Here is a 20,687-nt window from a genome sequence, read left to right as displayed (position 1 = left end):
GGCAGCCCGTCTCTGCTGCGAGACTGCAGTGCTCGTGGGTCACAGCCCCACAGTGGAATTTCTGCTCCATAACATTTGTGTTGCATCTGGTGCGGGGGAACAGGCACTTCACCGTGCCCCTGCTGCGCCAGGATGGCCCCGTCTGTTCCCTCCAGTGCAGCCCCTTGGGGCTGCTTCAGGCCAGAGCAGCTACGCTTGGGTTCGTGCTGCCCCCTCCTCTCACCCGCACAGGCTTCTCCCGTCTTTCTCTAGCCCAGCACTGGCTTAGGCTGGTGCAGGCGGCTGCTGGGGTACAGGCCTGGGGCTGGTCCTTGCCCAGCCAGGGCTGCGTGGGCAGGGGGGGCTTCCTTGCTCCATGTGGGTATTGGAGGTGGGTGCAGGGGATGGAGTGAGCAGCTCCCGTGCCCTGTGCCGGAGCATGCCAGCCAGCCCCGCAGCACGAGCCACGCCGTGCCTCCCAGTCCTGCCAGGCTCCTCGTCCCACCCCAGAGAAGAGCCAGCAGCCATTGGGGAATCAGAACTGACAACTTTATAGAGAAAATAAAATTACAACTAAGACGTGGGTGTGGGAGCTGCTGCTGGGCAGCTGGAGGCAGTGCTGCTAGGGCAGGGGCAGCCACACCAGCCCCAGGGGACAAGGGGCTCCCCGGGGCTCAGCCGGTGCCGCGCAGGGGTGCGAGTCCCTGCATGGGCAGCGGGTCCTGGGCCCTGCTGGGGCCAGCTGAGGGCAGGGCTGTGGGGGAGAGAGGAACCAGGGCAGGATGGGGGAGCAGGAGGTGGGGTGCAGCTGGGACAGCAGGGACTGGGAGCAGAGTGGGGTGCGGGGGGGGTACAGGACCTCCCGGACCATACCCATGTGCTGCAGCCCAGGGGATGTGGGCACAGAGTCTTCTGGCCAGTGGTTGGGCTGGTGGCCCCAGGCTGGGAGGTGCAGGCGTGCAGTGCCTCCAGCACCAGCTCCCCAAGGTGGGGCTGGTGAGAGTCCTGGGCAGTCCCCAGCAGGGCACAGTGGTGGCGGTGGCGGGCGTGAGGCCTCCCCGCCGGCCCCCCAGCAGCTTCCTCTCACCTGTGCGGGGTGAGGGAGGGAGATGCCCGTCTCCCCAGGGGCTGGGGCCCTATGAGATCTGGTTGTTGAGCTGACCTGGGTACTGCTCAAACCGCTTGTTGGCCTCCTCGCTGAGCGCATCGCCTGGGTGGGCAGAGGGCGAGAGCTGTCAGCTCCAGCGCTGCACCTCGCCTGCCTGCGCAGCGCCTCTGCCCCCACCGCAGCTGCCCCTCGGACCCCAGCCCCTGCCTCCCCACGCCAGCCTGCTCACCCCGCCCAAGCCCCGCAGCCTGCCCCCAGCCCCGCTGCTGCCTGCAGCCCCGTCAGCGCCCTCCTCCTGGGCCACCCCTGCCAGCACGCCCCCCGCCGCGGTCTGCCCTTGCCCCCCGTGCTGCGTCCCAGGGCTGTTACCGATGTGGCAGCTGTGCACCCAGATGCGGTGCCCGTCGTACTTGCAGTTGCATTTCATGGCGTTGTTGGTGAAGTCGCTCTCTGCCACCTCAAAGTTGGGGTTGATCACGACCTGTGGGGCACTGACAGTGAGGGTCGCAGCCCCCTGCCCCACACCTGGCAGCCCCACACCGTGTCAGCTTGGCCTTCCCAGCCTCGGTGGAGCTGCTGCCTTGCGGCACAGCCCCTGCACCCCAGCCCTGGCAGGACTTGTCTCCCCAGCTGCGGTGGGATGTGCTGGAGGGCTCCAAGGAGCCGGTGGCTGCTGCTGTGGCGGGGTGGCCCTGTCCCTATGCACCATGCACCCATGAGCAGTGTTGCTTGGGGCAGGAAAACCCCGCCTGAAGCATGCCTGAACAGTTCACACGAGCCCTGCACATCTCTGGGCATGAGGACAGGCGCCGTCCCCCGCCAGCACACCCCCCGCCAGCCCCACCGTGCTCCAGCCTGCTCAGAGAGCAGGGAAGAGAGGGCCGGGCGCTGGGGTGCACGGAGAGCTGGGGTGCAGGGGCAGAGGGCGGGGGTGCAGGTGGGAGGGTTGCAGGAGGGGCGGCCCAGCTGCAGCACCTGCAGGATGTAGTTGCCTGGCTTGACATCAGTGATGTCGATCCACTGGCAGTCGATGTCGTGCCGGTACAGGTCCCAGCAGCCGACGGTGATGCCCTGCTCCCCAAAGTTGGCACACTCGTACCGCTTGGCCACGTCTGTGGGCAGAAAGGGAGTGGGGCTTGTCCCTGCTACAGCCCCCTGTGCAGCCCCCCCAGCCCACCTCCGGTGCACGCAATGGCTGGGGACAGGCAGCCCCGCAGCAGGGACAGGGCAGGGACGGTGCCACAAAGCCTGACGGTGCCCACCTTCCTCGCACTCAGTGTCCTCGAGGCAGAAGCTGGCCTTGTGTCCCTCCGCCACCTTCGTGCCATTGGGGGTCAGGATGTCGTAGTGGGTGAAGATGTCCATGCTGTGGTAGTGCCTGCAAGGGGGAGCCCGCAGCGCCCCGGCTGCACCAGTGCCCGGGCGCTGGGGAGCTCTGGGGATGCTCGGGGCGGAGGAGGAGACCCGCAGAGCCCACAGCAGACTCGCCTGCCTTGTGGCAGGCCCCCCGCCGCCTGCCCGGCCCCGTGCTGTCCGCGAAGGTCCCCACAGCCGCTGCTCTGAGGCCGCAGTGCTGCGAGGTCGGGCAGAGCTCAGTCTTGCCCTGGGAGGGGACAGGGCTGTCCCCAGCCAGATGGCCCAAGCAGGCGGGGGGCTCAGCGGCAGGGCACAGCCTGCAGCCCCGTCCCTGCCCCCCAGCCCCAACACTGCTCATGCAGGGACAGCCCTGAGCCAGAGCAGGCGTGACTAGTCACTGGGCAGCAGAAGGTGCCTCACCCAGTGCCACCCTCGCCTGTCGTCACCCTCACCCAGCTCACCCCAGCAGCACCATCGCCCTCTCCCACCCTGACTCCCCTGGCCCAGGCTTGTTCCCCTGCCTGCGTGCCTGCCCCTGCCCATGCTGCGCACGCACCGGTGGCACTCGTGCCAGACCCAGGAGTGCCGGCCGGCCTTGGGGCGGAAGTCGGCGCGGCCATTGTTGTGGATCTGGGAGGAGAAGCGGAGCAGGCGACGGTGCCCGTAGGGCCAGTTGGCCAGGCGGGCTGAGCTGGAGAGGCAGTTCTCCTCGGCGGCGCAGTACAGCATGTGCAGCGGACGGTCCTCGATGTACGCCGTCTCCTGCACCAGCGGGGCGTGCAGCAGCAGGTCGGAGGCAGCTGGGGAGCAGGCGGCTGCTCAGGGACAGACGGCTGCCCCGCTGCTTGGCGGGCGGCAGGGACGGGGCGAGCGCCCAGCGCAGGCAGGGCTGAGCCAGCCGGGGGAACGTGTGCCCTCCCCATCGGCTGGGCACAGGCTGACCCTGTAGCCCCATCATCTGCAAACCCTGTTGCCTGCAGCCCCAGTGCTCGCAGCCCCTTTATCTGCAGCCCCTGGCCCCACAGCACCATTGCCCGCAGCCCCCACTGCCCGCAGCCCCCGCTGCCTGCACACCCCATCGCCACAGCCCCCATTGCCCGCAGACCCCACCGCCGCTCACTCTCGGAACAGATGACGCCTGCGGCGAAGCGTGTGCCCGTGTTCCTGCAGTTCAGGCTGGTGCCATGGTGCTGGCAGTGGCTCAGGGACATCTCATGGCCGGCGCACTTCACCCCGCTCAGCACCATCTCCGTCACGTTGCTGGCATCCCAGTACCACGTCTCCTGGGAGGGGGCGAGACAAGCTGGGTGGCAGGGCTGGCTGCCATGGATGACCCACCTCGCGCGTGGCCAGGCTGCAGCCAGCACCCAGCCACGGCGCAGCCCTGCCCGCGTACCCAGGCTGCGCACAAGGGTCCCGTCCCGCGGCGCGGAGCAGCCACATCCCTTCACCCCCATACAGCCCCACAGCCGTCAGGGAAGCGCCGGTGCCTGTGCTCGCTGCGGTGTCACCAGGGGCCTCCCGGCCGGCACCTACCGTCACCGCGTGCAGGGAGTAGCCCAGGCCGAGCTGGCGACAGGCCACCATCGCCTCCTTGGTGGTCCAGCCATCGCTGCACACTGTGCCCCACTTACTGCCTCGCTTCACCTCCACGCGGCCCTCAAATGCTGTCCTCCCGCCCGCTAGGCGGATCTGCAGGGAAGCCCTGGGGCCGTGAGCAGGCACCCCGCGCCATGCCACCTCCCACCCTGTCCCCATCCTGTCCCCGTCCCCATCCCCGTGCAGCAGTGGTGGTGGTGGCTCGCTGCTCTGGCCAAGCTGGCGCTGGCACCTACTTGTAAGCCGTGGTTAGCGAATCCCAGACCCAGCTGGCGACAGGCCACCATCGCCTCCAGTGTACCCCAGCCTTCGCCGCAGACCAGACCCCAGCGGGGCTGGTCCCCATCGCCAGCCCCCACCGCCACCTCGACCCGCCCCTCGAAGCGGCTCCGGCCCCCGCTCAGCCGAATCTGCGGAGAGAGGCAGTGGCAGCATCATCATCATCATCACAAGTGATGCTCCCGCTGCTGGGGCTGCGTCCTGCAGGACGGTCCTGCCCTGCCCCGGTCCCACAGCGGCCGCAGTCGCCCCGTCCCCGGCACAGCCAGGGCTGTGCTACAGCGCCTGGACGGGCCCTGGGCCAGGGGCTTTGGGGCACACGGGGAGGCGGCAGCCGGGAGCCAAGCAGAGCCAGGCACAGCTTTGGTCAGCAGGGGACTCACCAAAAATGGCGGGTTTGGGGCCAAGAAATTGCTTGTGAGTTTGGGAACTGTCTCACCAAAGCAGGGAAAATGGTTCATTTTGAAATGGCATTCTCATTTCAGAAATGACAGGTATGAGAGAGTTAAAAATGATTGAAAAGCCCAAAGTGGATGAAATGACAGGCCAGGGCAAACAGGAACACACAGCTCCATTTGCTCATTTCATCATCAGTAAAAAAAAAAAATCTCTTTTGGTTGGCCCACAGGGATTTTTTTTCTGGTGCTTCTGCTGGGGAGCTGGCACAGGCTGGCAGCAGGGAGAGCAGCAGGGAGCAGCTGCCCCACCCCACCCCACCCAGCGGGGTACCACATGGCACCCAGAGCCCCCCACGGCCGCCCTTCCACCCCTCTCCTCACAGGGGCAGCTTGGGACTCCCACCCGCAAGATCCCCAAGCCCCCCAGGGCAGCCCTTGCCTCAGAGCAGGGGGAAACGCGAGGGCTGCGATGGGGTGCAGAGGAGGAGCAATGATGGGCCATCCCACAGCGTGTCCCATGGGCCCTCCCGCAGCACCCAGCTCTGGGGGCCCTGATGCCGGGAGCCGCCAGGCACCGTGGCCCCGCAGATGCTGGCAGCCCCCCGCGGTGCGCACCAGGTTCTCGTAGCCCATGTAGGGGATGTTGCAGCGGACAGCCGCGTCCTCTGTGTGCTTGCAGTCGTCCTGCGTGATGTTCTTGAAGGGACAGCTCCAAAGGGACTTCTCGGTGCCCAGGCACTGCACCTCATTCATGTGGATGGGCCCCGTCCCTGCCAGGGGGACAGTGGGGCTCAGGGCTCATAGCCATGGCCATCCTGTATTCATGGCTGCCCTTGCTCCTCAGTGTGCACCGAGGGAGCCGGGCGCACTCCTGTCCCCCGTGGCTGCTGCCCTGCACCGCGTGGACCGGCAGACAGGCGCCCACGGGACAAGCCCAGCCGTGGCTCCCCCCAGCCCAGCAGAGCCTTGCGCCTGGACAAAGGGACATCCACAGGCCCAGGAGGTCAATGCCTGGCCCCTCCACCCCAGCACCCTCACCTTGGCCCATGCGTGCCCCAGTGAGGGCCTCCTTGGCGCTGCCGAAGCCCAGCTCGCGGCACACCACGCTGGCTGACAGCAGGTTCCAGTGGTCATCACAGATCGTGCCCCACTCGCTGCTCCTGAGCACCTCGACGCGGCCCTCGCCGACCTTCGCACCACCCTTCAGCCGGATCCGCGGCTGCAGGGGAGCGGGGTCAGGTCACGGTATGGGACAGCATGGTATGGCACGGTGCTGAATGGCATGGTGCGGCACAGCGCGGCACAGAATGGCATGGCATGGTGTGGCACAACACAGTGCAGCACAGAGGTTGCTAGCCATTACTCCTGGGACGTGCAGGGACAGGACACCGTCCCCACCTCCTGCTCCATGAGCTGGTCACCCAGGGACCCGCACGCCCGTTCTCAGGTGCAGCCCAGGGGACAGAGCCCTGCAGCGGCCACTGTGGGCCACCACAGGACCCGGCCCCCTCCCTGCTGGGCTCACCTGGCCTTGCTGCTGTTGGCGCTGCTTCTTCTTGTGGGCGTTGCCAGTGGTGAAGAGGGGCCCAGGCAGGCAGCTGACGACAGCGGGCATGCCAGCCCTGCAGGCGGCCGAGGCGTTGCCCCGGTAGAACTCGAAGGCGCACATGGAGAGGTGCACCTCCGTCCCCATGCAGGACACAGAGTGCAGGCGGTAGTTGAGCTGCTGCCGCTCCGTGAAGAGCCTGCAAGGAGAGAGGAGCCCTGAGGCGTGACCGGTACGGCCAGCCAGCAGCAGAAGTGTCGACGGGCACCCTGCCTGCGGCTGCGCTCGCTGTCCATGCCCCCTGCACTGTCCCCTGGGGAGAGACGCGCTGTGCCTGCAGGGCGCCCACCCCTCGCCAGCTGCCTGCCCCACATCCCCGGCAGCACAGGGACACACACGGCTCTGGCGGCACTGAGTCGGGTTCCTGGCACTCAGGCTCTCCACTGGAGCCATTTACCTCTTCCTGGACCCTATGTCCTCCCTGCGCTTTTGTTTAGGCTGAGATTTGGAGGCCAGCCTGGAAAACAGAAAACAACCATCAAGGAGCCCGGGGCCTCAGGCTGTCACCTCTGCCAGCTGCAGTGACACAGGGAGCACAGCCTGCCCCGGCTTTCACTGAACACCGAACTGGGAACGTTGGCCTCCCAGGGAGACTCATGCACGTCCCCTTCGTCCCCTTTGTGTCACGCATGGGTGCAACGGCATCATCTGCTGCCAGCAATGTGACACCACTGCGCTCCACAGCAATGATGCAGTTTCCTGCCCACATCCCACCAGGAAACTGTGCCAGATGCAGCAACATCCCGTGCTGCCTTGTCACACAGCAGAAGATCAAACACCACTGGCAACGATTTGATCTGTCGGCTCCAAGTGAGGTGTGCGATTGTCCTCGTCCAGACACCAGACAACATCACTCTGCCATGCTCCAAGGGGAGCAGGATGCCCAGCAAGCACAGCACCAAGCAAGCAGCACAGGCAGTGGGTGCTCTCCCCAGTGCCACGGGGCACGGTGAGACTCGCTGCAGGCTTGCAAGGACCCACTGCAAGCGAGGGGAGCTCCCCAGGCGCACACTGAGCGGAGCAGGGAAGAGGAGGCTGCCTGGAGCCCAGTGCACATGTGACATAGGTACGGTCCCAACACGCTCAAATGCTTTGCTTCACTTGGGGAGGAAGATGCCAAGCAGGGCCCAAACCCCAGGGACCACAAGGAATGAAGAGCAGAGTGCCCCGAAACAGGGCAGGGGACTGGCACCCCGCCAGGGACAAGGCAAAACCAAGCCTGGCAACTGACTGCGCTGGTGGGTGGCAGGTTCGTGTCAGCCTGCACAGCTCAGCGAGCCCCAGGACACAGCATGGGGCTGCCAGGAACCGGGATTCAAACAGCCGGATGGAGCACATCAGCACCCATTCGCACTCATGAAACCACATCTCGATCCTGCACCCGGTTCTGGGTTCCCAGTACAAGAAAGACCTCAGCTAAGCAGCGTGAGCTCTGGGGAGGGCCACTGAGACAGTCAGGGCTGGAGGAGAGACAGGGGCATGGGGCTGCTCCAGTCGGGGGCCGAGACGGCGTCAGGGGGCTCTGGCAGCAGCAGACCCACACCTGCAAGGGGCTGCCAGGGGGCCAGAGCCCAGCTCTTCCAGCTGTGGGAGGGAAAAGCATGAGAGACACAGGCGTGACCGGCAACGTGAGGTTCAGACTCAGCGCAAGGAAAACTTTTTCCCTGTGAGGGCTGTTCATTGGAGCAGAGGCCACAAGGCTGTGGGATCTCCATCCTCGGAGGTTTTCAAAAGCCACCTGGGTGAAGTCCTGGGCTGACCCCCAGCGGGCCCTGCTCCATGTGGGGGGCTGGACCAGGACTCCCTGAGGTTCCTTCCAGCCTGGATTAGCCTGTGACCCCACATACGACTGCAGCCATGCAGCCCCAAATTGATCAGCCCCAGCAAACCAGCACGTGGCTTTCAGGAGACAGCTCCTGCTCCGGGCAGAGGGAAGGAAGCAGACCACAGCTTCATGGACTTCGCAAAGCATTTCACCCAGCGCGGCAGGGGAAATACCCGCTCATTGGAAAGGGGGCAGTCAGCACCAAACCAGACAAACAACAGCACATTGCAGTGAGCGGGACCTGTGGGTGGGGGTTTGAGGAGACCCCATGGGATGACCCCGTCTGGATTTCCATCACCAGCGCAGGCACAGCTGCAGGAGCTGGCGAGGAGACCTGTTGGGGACACAACGCTGGCAAGTGTCACGATGAAGAGCTCAGGATGGGTCCAGAGTGTGGGGCACCTTCAGCACCAGGGAAGGTGGTGGGACCAGGGCAAGGTCGTGTGCTGGGGGCAGAGCAACATCTCCATGCGGCAGTGGGCTCAGGCGAGAGGTGCCATGCCATAGCCCAGAGAGGACGGGCTCTGGCTCGCTGCACCCACCACCAAATCTGGCAGCAGGGTCCAGGGACGGAGGGAAAGGGCAGCCAGACTGTCCATTGGGACTGGCAGAAAGGCAGCAAGAGCGAGTGGCCAAAGGGTGCAAGAGATCCCGAGCAGATGCAGCACTCATGACAAGACCTGCCACACTGTGCCCATCGCACCGGTGCCCAGCACCGCTAGCACTGCCATGCCAACACCCTGGTGCCCAGCACCGCTAGCACTGCTGAGGAAGCACTCTCACGCCCACGCCAGCCCACCCTGCCAGCCCACCCTGCGGGGAATGGAGGGGTGCGCAGCCTTTCTAGCTTCCCTGCTGCTGCTTTCTGCAGAAAGCAGCCCATTTCCACAGCCCTCCCTCCCCATCCACCAGGAGAGACAGCTCCACTCCGAGGCCTCTTGGTCCCTGTGGGGCTGCAGCACAGGACACCACAGCCCTCTCCATGCCTGCCAGGGGATCCTGCTCGCAGCGGGTCTGCACTGCAGACCCTGACCCCTGTGCCAGGACTCCTGCCTGGTGCGTGGGATGGGGGCTGCTCTGCCCGGGGCACGGCTGGCCTGGGAGAAAGATTGTCTCTCGCGGGGAATGGGGGACCCCAGCACGCACAGGCAGGTCCCATCGGCGTGGGGTTCATCCTGCCTGCTCAGCACAGCCCAGGCCCTTGGTCTGCTCCGGCTGGATCCATTTGCGCCAGGATCCATTCTGATGGCAGAGACCGGCAGGCCGGACAGCCCGGCTCTGCCAAGGGCTCAGCAGATGGGGCGCCCCGGCCCCTTACCTGCTGCCTGGCCTCAGGCTCCGGCCCTTCATCCTGGCTGCACGCCTCAACCGCCTGCGGGAGCAACACGGCGGCTGCCCAGTCAGGAGTGCGCGCAGCGCCAGGCACCATGCTGGGCACCACGCCGGGCACAACGCCGTGGGCAGCGTGTCCGTGCCCACACCCCTGGGCCCTCGCTTGGGCCATGGTGCTGCTGGAGCAGCCGTGCCTGGCTCGGCTGCAAACCTCCCCTTGGCACGGGGACCCCCGCACTCTGCACCAAAGGGAAATGTGGAGGTGCACCACTGCCAGGGAGCAAAAGCTGCCCTCTTGGAGCAGCCACTGCAGTGGTGCATGGGGCAGGTGGGCAGCCATGGCCCCCCAGCCATGCCATGGCCCCCCCGCTTGGTTAGCGAGTGCCCATATGGCCAGCTGGGGCTAGGACTGGTGAGCAACAGGGATGGGAAGGATGTTGGGGAGCCACAACGCCCAACAGCATGGTCCCCTGCTGTTCCCCCAGCACTGCCCCGTGTCCCTGCCACTGTCCCCAGCTCTGCCCCAGCCCCGTGCCCCCAGCTCTGCTCCGACACCCCAGCCCCGCAGGCTCCCTGCTGGCCTCACTCACTTGTAGAAATTCCTGTTCACCTTCTTCTCAGCAGGGAAGCCCATCATGCCACAGATGACACGGCTGTTCTGGCTGTCCCAGCCCTCGTCGCAGATCTGTGCCCAGCTATCCTTGTAGCGCACCTCCACAATGCCCTCCGTCACCGGCAGCTGCCTCCGGGCCCCGGACACCACTGACCGCAGGCGGACCTCCTCCACGTGGCTCTGCTCGGTCTGCAGGGCACAGGTCAGCCCAGGCTCGCACTGTACCCCGCTGCCCCGGCTCCCTGCCAGCCCCTTCCCAGGGATGCCCCGACGATGCAGGCACCCGCAGGAGATGGGGTCCCCAGTCCCAGGTGGGGAACAGGGATGGCCAGGTCCTGCATCCCTGCAGGCCACATCTGATGGCCCTGGGTGGCCAAGGACCTAATCCCACCCCATGCAGTCAGTGCCCCACGTCCCCCTGGCCCCTCGGGTGCATCTTCTGTGAGCACAGCCAGGAGAGCCAGCGCTGCCATCCCGTCACCTCGGGACCCTGCACCCAGAGGGAGGGTGCCCAGACCGCCCCACGCCCAGGCACCCACCCAGAGCAGGACGGCAGCAGGGGGTGCCGGGACACTGGGCACAGCCTGCAGGACACGGCCCCAGCCCTCCTCGCCTCGCAGACCTGCTGTCCCGTGCCCAGAGCTGTGCCATGTCCCCACACCCAAGCCCCATCCTGAGCAGAGCCTCGTCCTCCGCAGGCACCGTGGCTGGGGGGGACAGGGGCCCCGGCTGGGCAGACAAGGGCAGCCACAAGAGCTGGTGTGAGAAACAGAGAGCCTGGAAGAGAGAAAGAGAGAGAGGGAGAGGCCAAGCATGCTGGAGGAGTGCGGCGTGGAGGAGCAGGTCCGGGACCAAGGGTCCTCGGCAGGCAGGAGAAAGAAGAAAACAGGCTACAGAGGTGTGAGACAGAGCCCCTGGCCCGGAGAAGCTGCTGGGGGAAGCGGCAGCTTGGGACGCTTGCGGGAGGCCATGGCAGCGCCGCGCTCCCACGCGGGGCAGGGGAGGGACGTGCTTGCTGCAGGGTGGCCCGCCGCAGTGCCGGCTGCTCCCCGCAGCCCCAGAGCCGGGCTGGGCGCACGCCAGGGAAATACGTGCTCACGCGGCTCAGGGGCGCTGCGGATCCGGGCAGTGGGGCAGCATGCTCCCCTCTCCATGGGGAGATGGGGACAGCCCGTGTGCTAGGGCTGAGGGAAGGCACTGACAGGGTCCCCTGGTCCTGCACATGGGAGCCTGCCCGTGTTCAGTGGGGAAGCTGCCTCCCGACTATCCAGGGAGGACTGAGGCCAGGCTGGGCTGCCCCACGGCAGGGCTGCCCCACGGCAGGGCTCCTGGCAGCTGGCTCTGTGGGATCGTGGCCAGGAGCTTCCTCACCTCAATGACATTGGAGTCCTTGAAGCCTGGGATGCGCTCGTCCTTGCAGATGACACCCGCATCTTCCTCATGGCTGCAGTCGCTGTTCCCCCAGCCCCGGTGTTTGCAGTCCCCAATGCTCTTCTCACCTCCGGCACAATTCACGTTGTCCAGCCAGATCCGCCCTGCCAGACACCAGGGCCAGGGGTGAGAGGGGGCCAAGCCCATGCAGCATCCCCCAGGAGCAGGGAAGGTGCCCATGGAGCGCGGCCGGGGACCACGCAGGTGCACAGCAGGAGCATGGATGTTGGGCTGGGGACAGCCCTCCCTCGGCACAAAGCTGAGGCTGGTGAAATGCCAAGAGTAAAGCCCTGAGCAGGGGATCTGTAGATGGGGCGTTTCCACCTCCCCAAGGGGCTGCTCTGTCAGACATAAAGCCCGCGTAACGTGCGCCCTGGGGTCTGTACAGCGTCTCACCTGCAGCACAGCCCGCTACACCTCTGCACCACGTGCCCACACCAGCCCGGACCTGCAGCCCCCTGCACCACCCAGGGGCATGCGCAGCCCCACTGCTGTAGTGCATGCCTGCGACCACGCTGTGCCCTGGATACATGCACAGCTGCTCACATACAAACATGCAGGGCTTCCCAGCCTGCTTTGCGTGTGCACACATGCACATGTGCACACACACATGCACATGTGCACACACACATGCACACACACACGCACACACATGCTGCCGGGCACACAGCAAACACAAGACCTGCCTGCTCCCCCCCCCAACCAGTGCATGCAAACCCGCTGTGGCACGCACAGCACCCCGTGGCAGCGGGCCGATGCACAGCCACAGCCAGGCTGGCCCCAGCCCACGCAGTATGGGGGCTGCGCCCACCGCCCCTCTCTTACCAACGCCTTTGCCGTACTTGGCGCTGTGGGCCCAGCCAGTGGCAGCCACAAAGCCAAGGTGCCGGCACAGCACGTGCGCGTTGGCCAGCGTGAAGTCATCGTCGCAGATGGTGCCCCACTCATCGTTGTAGAAGACCTCGACACGGCCCTCGTTGTGCTTGCGCGGGTAGCCAGCCAGGCGAAACTTCAGCTGGGATCCAGGGGTGTGTGTGGGGCCCGGGGGGGTGGGCTGGGCGCTGCCCACCCACAGCCACACGCTGCTCAGCAGCACCAGCAGCTCCTGCCATGCCCACGTGCCGCAGCTTCCCATGGCAGCTTGGCTCTGCAAGGGCAGAAGGGGTCAGGGTATGTGGGACAGACTAGCTGTGCTGAAACACCAGCTCCCCTGACCCAGACCCACGCTGGTTAAACCCTCTGCTCACACGCAGCTCCGCTCAGCACCCGCACGCCCGCGTGTCTCATCCCCAGCCGGAGCCACCCCGCTCTCGCTGCCTGCCCAGTGCCTCCCGCATGCAGCCCCTGCACCAGCCCTGCACCCCCAGGGCTGCCATCGGCCATGGCTCTGTCCAGCACCTCCCAGGCACCTTGCACCCCTCCATGAACAGCCACTACCGAAATCCCACCGCGCCGCCGGGTCGCATCTCCTGCACCAAAGGGCAGGGATGGCAGACAGGCAAAGGGGTGTGTGTCACCCCCAGGAGAGTCAGCCAGAAAGGAGGGGGATCGGCCGCCAGAGCAGAGGGAGCTGGAACAGGACCAGGGCCCAGGGAAAGACCGGCTGGACCGTCCAGGAGCTTGATCCACCACGAGCAGAGCACCGGCTGCGGGCCATGAGGGGCTGCCAGCCCTCGTTCCTGCCCGCTGCACGGAGCAGGGCAGCCGGAGTCTTTCACATTCCTCTCTGTGCGGCATTTCTCCAGCCCTCCAATAACATCTGTGGCTCCCTGAATACCTGAGGGAGATGTGGTATTCCTGCACCAGCCCCATTGGCAAACGCTGGTGAAAACACTTCTCTGTGAACCACCTTCCAGTGCACTATTCCCATTTATCCCGTCAGGGACCGCTTTAACCCCGCGGGTGCCGCGGCAGCCCAGGAACAGCATTGCTGCGCAGGCGGTGCCAGCCCTGCTCCAGGCTGCGCTCGCCATGGTTTTCACGGCAAAGCTCTGATGCTCACCCAGCACCGCTGGCACGGCGACCCACCAGCCTCCCACCACCGCAGCCTCACGTCACCCTTCCAGCCAGTCCCTGCCACGGGCGGGGAAGCACACCCCCAAACCTGGGAGCCCCCCGGGACAGGCACACCAGAAGTACGTCTCTGTGCCCTACACCCCTGACCCTGAGAGCAGATCCTGCATGCCGCACTCACACAGATCGCGCTTGTCATTAAGCAACATTAAAAAGAACAAGGTCTGGCTTACCCGCAAGTAGGGGTGATTTAAAACTCCAATGTTTAGCTACAGGGTTACAGAGGAAGGAAAACAAATGCAAACCCCACACACGCTCCCAGTGTGGGGCTGTGCCGCAGGGACCCTTCTCGCAGACCCTCCCCATGGTGCCAGCACGCTTCCTTAGCCAGCATGCTTCCCTGCGAGCCTTCGTGGCTGCTCTCCCACGGCTCGCTGCCTACATGCCAGTTTGGTGGGATTGCAGTGGTGTGTCGGGGCATCCCGGGGGACCACAGCTGCTCTTTAGGTGCTGCGCTGCAGGAGCCGGCTCAGGGCTCGCCACACCTCAGCTGCCTGCTTTGGCACCGCGAGAACAAAACAAAGCCCAGCAGGAAGCATATTTGTGGGCAGGCAGCGGGGAAATGCTTTGCTGAACCTTTTAATCAGCTGTTATGCCAGGAGAAAGAGGAGGGCAGGCACAAAGGGCCACCCTAGCCCTGCCAGCGGCTCGGGGAAGGGGGGCTCTGGGCTTGCCGGGGGCAGGCAGGACAGGAACGCTCCATCCGCATCTCTGCTCTGTCTGGAAAGCGTCGAGGGGATGAGTTTACTACCTCACAGCAGTAATAAAACACTTCTTATTCTGCCCATCAGTCACTGAGGGGACATCCTCCCTGCCCAAATAAAGCATTATAAATCCTCAGAGCTATACCACTTTGCACGTGACACAAAAGCGTGGGCCCTCGCAGTGCTAACTGTAACACACCTTGGGAGACTGGGAAAGCTGCGAGCACGTAAGGACTAAAGCTTCACCAGCACTTGCACTGAACGAGCAAGATGATCTCTGCCGATGCCGGCTGCAGGCAGGCTCCAGGCTGTTTTGCAACGGGGTCAATGCAACACTAAAGGACAGCAGCACAATTAATGCCAATCTCCATGGTTCTGCAGAAATAGCCTGTGTCAGAAAGCTGGTGTGACCTTTTATGAGATCACAGGTCTGGTTAATTGGAGTAACTGTGTTGATCTAACAGGCTGAGACTGGAAGGCATTCAATTCATCCTGCACCACCTTTTAATGAATAATTAGCACTCAGCAAAATCAGTGCACCTTCTACTAAGTGGATTAAAACTGGTCACCCACTGGAACCAAAATGTGGTTACAAGGGGGAAGTCACCACCCAGTGGGCTTTCTGGTGAGCATCACATGCTTTTCAAAGCAAAACCGTGTCTGGAGGAGGAAAAAAAGTCCTCTCCTGGTACAGTCTGCAAGGACAGAAATGGGGGAGAGTGTGGAGAACTGTGATGGGGACAGATGTGGACAGCCTGGTAAAATGGCATCATGTAGCCTATATCCTTGACTACAAGAAAAATTTAAGCCCGTGCATTTAGGAACAAAGCGTGTAGGACCAGAGACCAGAACATGGCACCTGAGAAAGCACCTGGGCTTCGTGTGGCAAAGCACCAAGTCCCCACCGAGCCCCAGTCCCCACTGAGCCCCAGCAGCGTGACCTCCAGGATCTGGCATGCTCAGGCTGAACACGATCACCAGATTCACCAGTGTCAGCGAGACGGCTTGGCTTGATGCGAGGTCTCAGCCCCAGCCCTGCAGCGACGTGGGGCAGCCCCGCATGTGCCTGCGGTCTCACAGCCCCGCCAGACGAGCTCCTGGCCCCACGTCCAGCTGGGCACAGGGCACGGCCAGAAGAGCTGATGCTGGGAGGGCCTCCACGTCCTGACACGGTGGTGGCTGGGGCGAGAGCCTGCGGCTGTGTGAGGCCACAACAAACATCCCCTGGCCCAGGACCCCAACCCCTACAGCAGGAGCAGGAGGTGCCCTCGGACAGGGCAGCGATGTCCTGCTAATGCCCTGCCGTCACCCCCAGCTCAGCTACCTCAGCCTCCGTATTTAAGAGCTCTCTGTGGATTTCTCTTCCTCCCAGTCCTTCAGTCGCTTCTGAACCTGCTCAAACTTCTGTCATCCATTTCTGCATTAACCCCCACTTGCTGCCACCCTCAGCACTCTTCTCTCGGGTCACGGCTTCCCTCTGCTCAGGCTCCAGCGTCCCCTCTCCCCACCGCGCTTCCTCAGCCCTTGCAGCTCAGCCTGTCCTCAGCTCCTGCTGCTTGTCTCGGAATTTCCCAGTGAAATGTCCCACTGAGGTCTGCACGGCCCGGCAGCACTTCCCGCACCCAACCTAGGAGAGCCGTCAGGCTGGCAGCGTGAGCTCTCTAGGGCACGGCAGGAGCCATTTCGCCGTTTCTGTACTATCTCCCTCTCCGAATGTGCTCTGAGTCCATGTGCCAGCGAGGTCAGGCTAACAGGGCTCTCATTGTCCAGATCACTTTTTCCATTTTCTGAAACGTAAGCAGTGCATTTGCTCTTCTCCAGCCATGTGACGCTGCCCGACTTCCCTGCTCTGCTGGCGGGCTTTGCTCCTGGTCTTGCCTGCTGCTCCTGGACGGGGAGCCCACCCCCAGCCCCGGCGGGGCTGTCCCGCTGGATGGGGCCGATCCGTGCGCAGAATCTCCCGGTTTCAGCCTGGGGCCCCTTCCCTGCAGCTGGAGGGCCAGCCCTGACACAGCCTTACGGGACCGCGGTCCTGCCGGCTGGCACGGCAGGAGGGCACAAGATCTGTGCCAGGGCTGGGGCTCTTTGGCTGGGACAGACAAGCTGGGGGGGTCCCTCCACCCTGGTGGGGCTGATCACCCAGCACAAGAGTCCCAAGGGGGATTTCCCATCTCCCTCCCACCTCTGGCCAGGGGAAGGTGCACCCCTTTGCCCAGCCTCCACGGGCCATTCCTGCTGAGAGCAAGGGTCCCACAAGGGCGACAGCTGCCACCCTATCGGCACATGGGACCACTGGTGCCACCAGCAGCTCAGTGGGAGGATGCGAGCGCTGGTGCTTTCAGGGGACCAGGAATCTGCAGGAACCGCACACATCCCCTGGAAAGGGTGAAAGGCAGACGTGCAGACAGCCTGGGCATGGTCAGCCAGCACCTGTGGGAGAGGCAGGGGGCCGGGAATCACCTGGGACAGGGACCGGGTCTCCAGGCATGTCCCCTGGCCGCTGCCGCCGCACCGTCCTGGACAGGAGCCAGGCACAGTCTGCCCCAGCGCCTGGGCCATCCTGCTGCCAGCTGCCTGCTCCAGCCAGGGACAGTCTCCTCTTGGTCTGGGGCTCCAGCCAGAGCCGCCGACCAGCCTGTGCCGTGCTGTGCCGCGCTGAACGTGCCTGCCCCGGTGTGCGAGTGGGCTCAGACACACAGCAGCACTCACGCTGCAAGTGGAAAGGGCTCGGGAGGACGGGTTGGCCCTGAGCAAACACTAGGCATGGGAGCCGGAGAGCAGCCCAGGTCCTCGCCACTGCCCAGGAAACCTCAGGAATGTCCCGGCCAGGCGCGTGCAGGGCTCTGAGCCATGTCCTGGCCCACGGCGCAGCTGGCGCTGGCAGCGGGGCGTCCAAGAGCCCTGCGGGGCTGAAACCGCGGGGCTCCCCGCACTCCCCTGGCTGCAGCCCTGCGCTGCTGAGGCCGGCACGGGTGCAGGGACCCTTCGGTGCAGAGGGCAGCCCTGCGCGGCAGCAGGAGCCATGGCACTGCTCGACCTGCTCCCATGCCAGACCCACCAGCTCTGCCCGTCCCAGCGGACGATGGGGGCTCCTGTGCCCCCCCAGGACAGAACCACCCTGGCAGGGCCTGCAGCCCTCCTGGCCAGGCGCTGCCCCCACCATCGCTCCGCTCCCCCGACTGCGTCTTGCACGGGGGCTGTGCCTCCCAGAAGGGCTCGGCTGTGCCGGCGAGAGTGAGCGGTGCCGACAAGGGGTGCCCAGAGCCTGGGGGGGCTGCTGGCTCCGAAGTACTGTTCAAATCTGATGTGCCATTAGGCACCCACCGGGCACTCGGAGGGACATCGGTCCGCCCCAGCAAAACCCCGGTGAATGGCAAACAGACCTCGGGAAGGGGCGGCTCCTGATGAAATGGGGCCCCTGGCAAGGCGGCATGTTTGATCAGCATGCATTAGGGCAGCAAAGCGCGGGGCATCCTTGAGGCATAGGGACGACATCCCAGGCTGCAGCAGCAGGGAAGGGCCAGGCCAGGGCGGGCGTCACAGGAACATGCTCCCTCACCAGCGGCCTTGGACACATGCACAGGGACATGGAGCCACCCAGGCACTGACAACTGGAAGGACTCAGAGAAGAGCAGCACAAGCGACCAAAGAACTGGGAAACCCGCCAGCACAAGGAGGAAGAAGCTCCCTCTGTTTATCCTTCCTGGGGAAGGTTAAGGGGTGACATGGCCACACTCTGCCGAGGCCCACACCAGGACACCCCTGAGAGCGTGGGGTCGCGCCCCCAGCACTAGGGGCAGGAGAAGGTCTGATGGGTCCCATGGCTTCAGGCGCTGGGCTCCACCCCTCCCCTTCTCCCCAGAGCCCCAGCACGCACAGCCCAGCGCTGGCCCTTTCGCAATGCCCGGATGCGCCTGCTTCGCTTTTCCTGCTTCCCGGCAGCCCTGGGGTGCCAGGAGTGCGTGTGCACGAGCTGGGGGAGCCCCGACACCCCCACCTGCTCGGGCCGGGACTGGCCGGCTCCCTGCCTGCAAGGACCCCGTGGGATCGGAGCTCTGGGGTGAGCACAGCCAGAGTCTGGAGGGCAGCAGGGCTCTGCAGCTGAGCTGGTCCCAGAAGCACCGGGGAGCAGCCCAGGGCCACCACAGGAGCCTGGCCACCCTGGCAGGCTTGGTGACGCCTCCCGACACCCCGCTGGCTAGGAGCTCGCTGCCCTGCACCACCCGGAAAGCAGGGTGCCTGTCCACGCCGCTCCCGCTGCGTGCCCCCATCCCGGGCAGGGATAGGGATGCTGCTGTGGGCCGCAGCCCCAGCTCCCGGGGCTGTCCGGGGTGCCAGCTGGGGCACAGCGCTGACTGCGCGCCGGGGCTGCGCTTCCCTTCCCCTGCTGACTCTGGGTCCAGCCCCATTAGGATACCTGATGTCCCCCTGTCCTGCTGTCACCCTCTAAGCCAGGGCAGGTCACAGTACAGGTCTTTGCAGTTCCTAAGGACACATCTCCCCAGGACACATCAGGGCCCTTGGCTCTGCCAGGGGCTTGCCTGCTCTGCTCTGGGCTCCCCTGGGCTCTGGAGGGGCAGCCCTGGGAGGAACCAGCTGCAGGCGGGAGGGAAAGACCCCGGACGAATGTGCAGACCATCAGCCACACAGTCTCAACGGCCCAGACAGGCTGAGGGGCAGGCAGCGTGGCTGGGGGGCCCACACACCCCGGAGCAGAGAGGCAGCCTGCTTGGAGCTACTGGGAGATGGGTGACCTGCTCAGCTCTGCCTGCTCCTCAGGAGAGCAGCTGGAAAGATGCAGGGCCAGCAGTGAAGAGAGAATGCCCCCCCAGCCCCCCTAGCCCTCACGCCTCACATCCCGTCATCCATCCTCTCTTCCAAGGGCTACAGCAAATTCTGTCTTCATGGAAATCCTGAGTCTCCACCGGTTGTTGTGAACCGCAGCTCAGCAAACAAGCCTCCCGAAGCCCGCAGACAGCACACTTGGGGATACGGTGTGGCTGCACAGCCCCGATGCGGCACCCCGCAAACCTGCTGGGGCCTGCTGGGCGCCCCTTCCCATCGAGCACGTGGGAAACGCGCGCTGCCCGCGCCGCCCGCGCTGCCCGCACCCTCTCGCCTTGCCACGCAGGGCCGGGCGGCAGAGCTGAGGGCATCACCGGGCTCCGCGCCCGCCGCGCTGCCGGCAGAGCGCACGAAGGCAGCCGGCCGCAGCGACCACCGGGCACCTTCCCTACGCCCACGGAAAGCCGAAGGCCGTGCCGCCAGCCCCCCACGGACACGGCACGGACACGCTCCGACAGCCGGGGCTCGGGGGCGGCGCGGCCGGCGCCCTGCCCGCTCCCCCAGCGCTCGGCGGCGCGGCCCCGCGCAGCCCGGCCCCGCCGCGCAGCCCCCGCACACGGGACCCCCGGCCGCCGCCCCCGCTCCGCTCCGCACCGCGCCCGCCCCGCGGCACAGGGCTCACGCACGGCGCGGCGCAGCCCGCCGGCCCCGCGGGGGCCACCGCGGACCGGCCGGGGCAGCCCCGCCGCGGCACCCCCGCCCGGCACCGAGCCCCGGCAGCCCCGGCACCCGCACCCGCACCGCACCCGGCCGCGCCCCCGCCCGCCCCCCGACGCGGCCGGGCGGCTCCGCGTGTGCCGGGCACGGCGGGGCGCACCCAGCCCTGCACCGGGACGGTGCCGCGCCGGTCCGAGCCGCGCTCCCCGCTGGCGCCGGGCCGGTCCCGCTCGGCTGCCCCGGGCGGTACCTCTCGTCCCCGCGGGCTGCGCGGCTCCGGCAGCGCCGAGCGAGAGCGTCCAGCCGAGTGCCGGCGGGGCCGAGCCGTGCCGAGCCGTGCCGTGCTGAGCCGTGCCGAGCCGTGCCGAGCCGTGCCGCCCCTCTCCGCCCCGGCCCGCCCCGCGCCGTGCCCAAGTGTCCGGGGCCGGCCCGTGCCGCCCCGCCGCGCCGGCCCTCGCCGAGCGGCCCCGGCCCGGCCCCGCAGCCGGTGCGGCGAGGACGGGCCCCGCGCCCCCCGCCCCCCGCCCCGGGATGGGGCCGCCCGCCCCGGCTGGGCTCCGCTCCGGGGGCCGCGGGCGGGGGGCTGCCCGCTGCGGGGGGGCAGCCCCGGGCCTCCCTCCGGACAGCCCAGCCTCCCTGCCCGCCCGTGGAGGGTCCCCCAGCCTTGCTCCCACCCGCGCGGCCGTGGGCGCCGGGTCCCACCAGCCCGTGAGCACCGAACTCCCCGTCCAGCCCGGGTGACCACGGCAGCCCCCGGTACCAGGCTCGGGGCTGCTGCCACCCTTCGGAGCGGCTCCCTGGGCACGGCGAGCCAGAGCGCGCAAAGGCGCAGGGGTGCCCGCGGGCCCCCCGCTCCCGGTCTCTCGGCCACCCCTGCCCCAA

At 66.1% G+C, this 20,687-nt stretch overlaps 1 protein-coding gene across 6 annotated transcripts; it reads right to left on the bottom strand.

The window, feature by feature from the left end:
* Positions 1–511: 511 nt before the first annotated feature.
* LOXL3 (lysyl oxidase like 3) lies at positions 512–20,220 on the bottom strand. 6 transcript variants are annotated; one of them, XM_087736542.1, is made up of 16 exons: positions 20,056–20,212; positions 12,352–12,673; positions 11,467–11,630; positions 10,073–10,284; positions 6,723–6,782; positions 6,245–6,464; positions 5,758–5,938; positions 5,335–5,489; positions 4,279–4,452; positions 3,980–4,135; positions 3,564–3,726; positions 3,000–3,243; positions 2,350–2,465; positions 2,063–2,199; positions 1,457–1,568; positions 512–1,189 (listed from the first exon to the last, which is right to left on the bottom strand). In XM_087736542.1, the coding sequence occupies exons 2-16, from the start codon at positions 12,659–12,661 to the stop codon at positions 1,116–1,118; spliced, it is 2,478 nt and encodes an 825-aa protein (XP_087592668.1). In that variant the 5' UTR covers positions 12,662–12,673; positions 20,056–20,212; the 3' UTR covers positions 512–1,115. The 6 variants fall into 6 exon arrangements, with proteins under 6 accessions (XP_087592668.1, XP_087592670.1, XP_087592671.1 ...); XM_087736544.1 differs by lacking the exon at positions 3,980–4,135 and having other exon boundaries at positions 20,056–20,209; XM_087736545.1 differs by lacking the exon at positions 4,279–4,452 and having other exon boundaries at positions 20,056–20,209.
* Between the last annotated feature and the right edge of the window lie 467 nt (positions 20,221–20,687).

Source organism: Nipponia nippon, unplaced genomic scaffold (genome assembly GCF_047370975.1).
Source record: "Nipponia nippon isolate SJK-2023a ecotype South Korea unplaced genomic scaffold, ASM4737097v1 scaffold_6, whole genome shotgun sequence".
Lineage (NCBI taxonomy): Eukaryota > Metazoa > Chordata > Aves > Pelecaniformes > Threskiornithidae > Nipponia > Nipponia nippon.
This window is presented reverse-complemented; position numbering and strand designations above follow the sequence as displayed.

Bases quoted from the DNA above. Each gene is read 5' to 3' on its own strand.
- LOXL3 (XM_087736542.1), bottom strand. From the start codon at position 12,661: ATGGGAAGCTGCGGCACGTGGGCATGGCAGGAGCTGCTGGTGCTGCTG. The intron at 4,136-4,278 runs GTAGGTGCCAGC...GCTTCCCTGCAG, and splicing joins TCGCTAACCACGGCTTACAA to ATCCGCCTAGCGGGCGGGAG. The intron at 2,466-2,999 runs GTGCGTGCGCAG...TCCCCCTTGCAG, and splicing joins GTCTGGCACGAGTGCCACCG to GCACTACCACAGCATGGACA.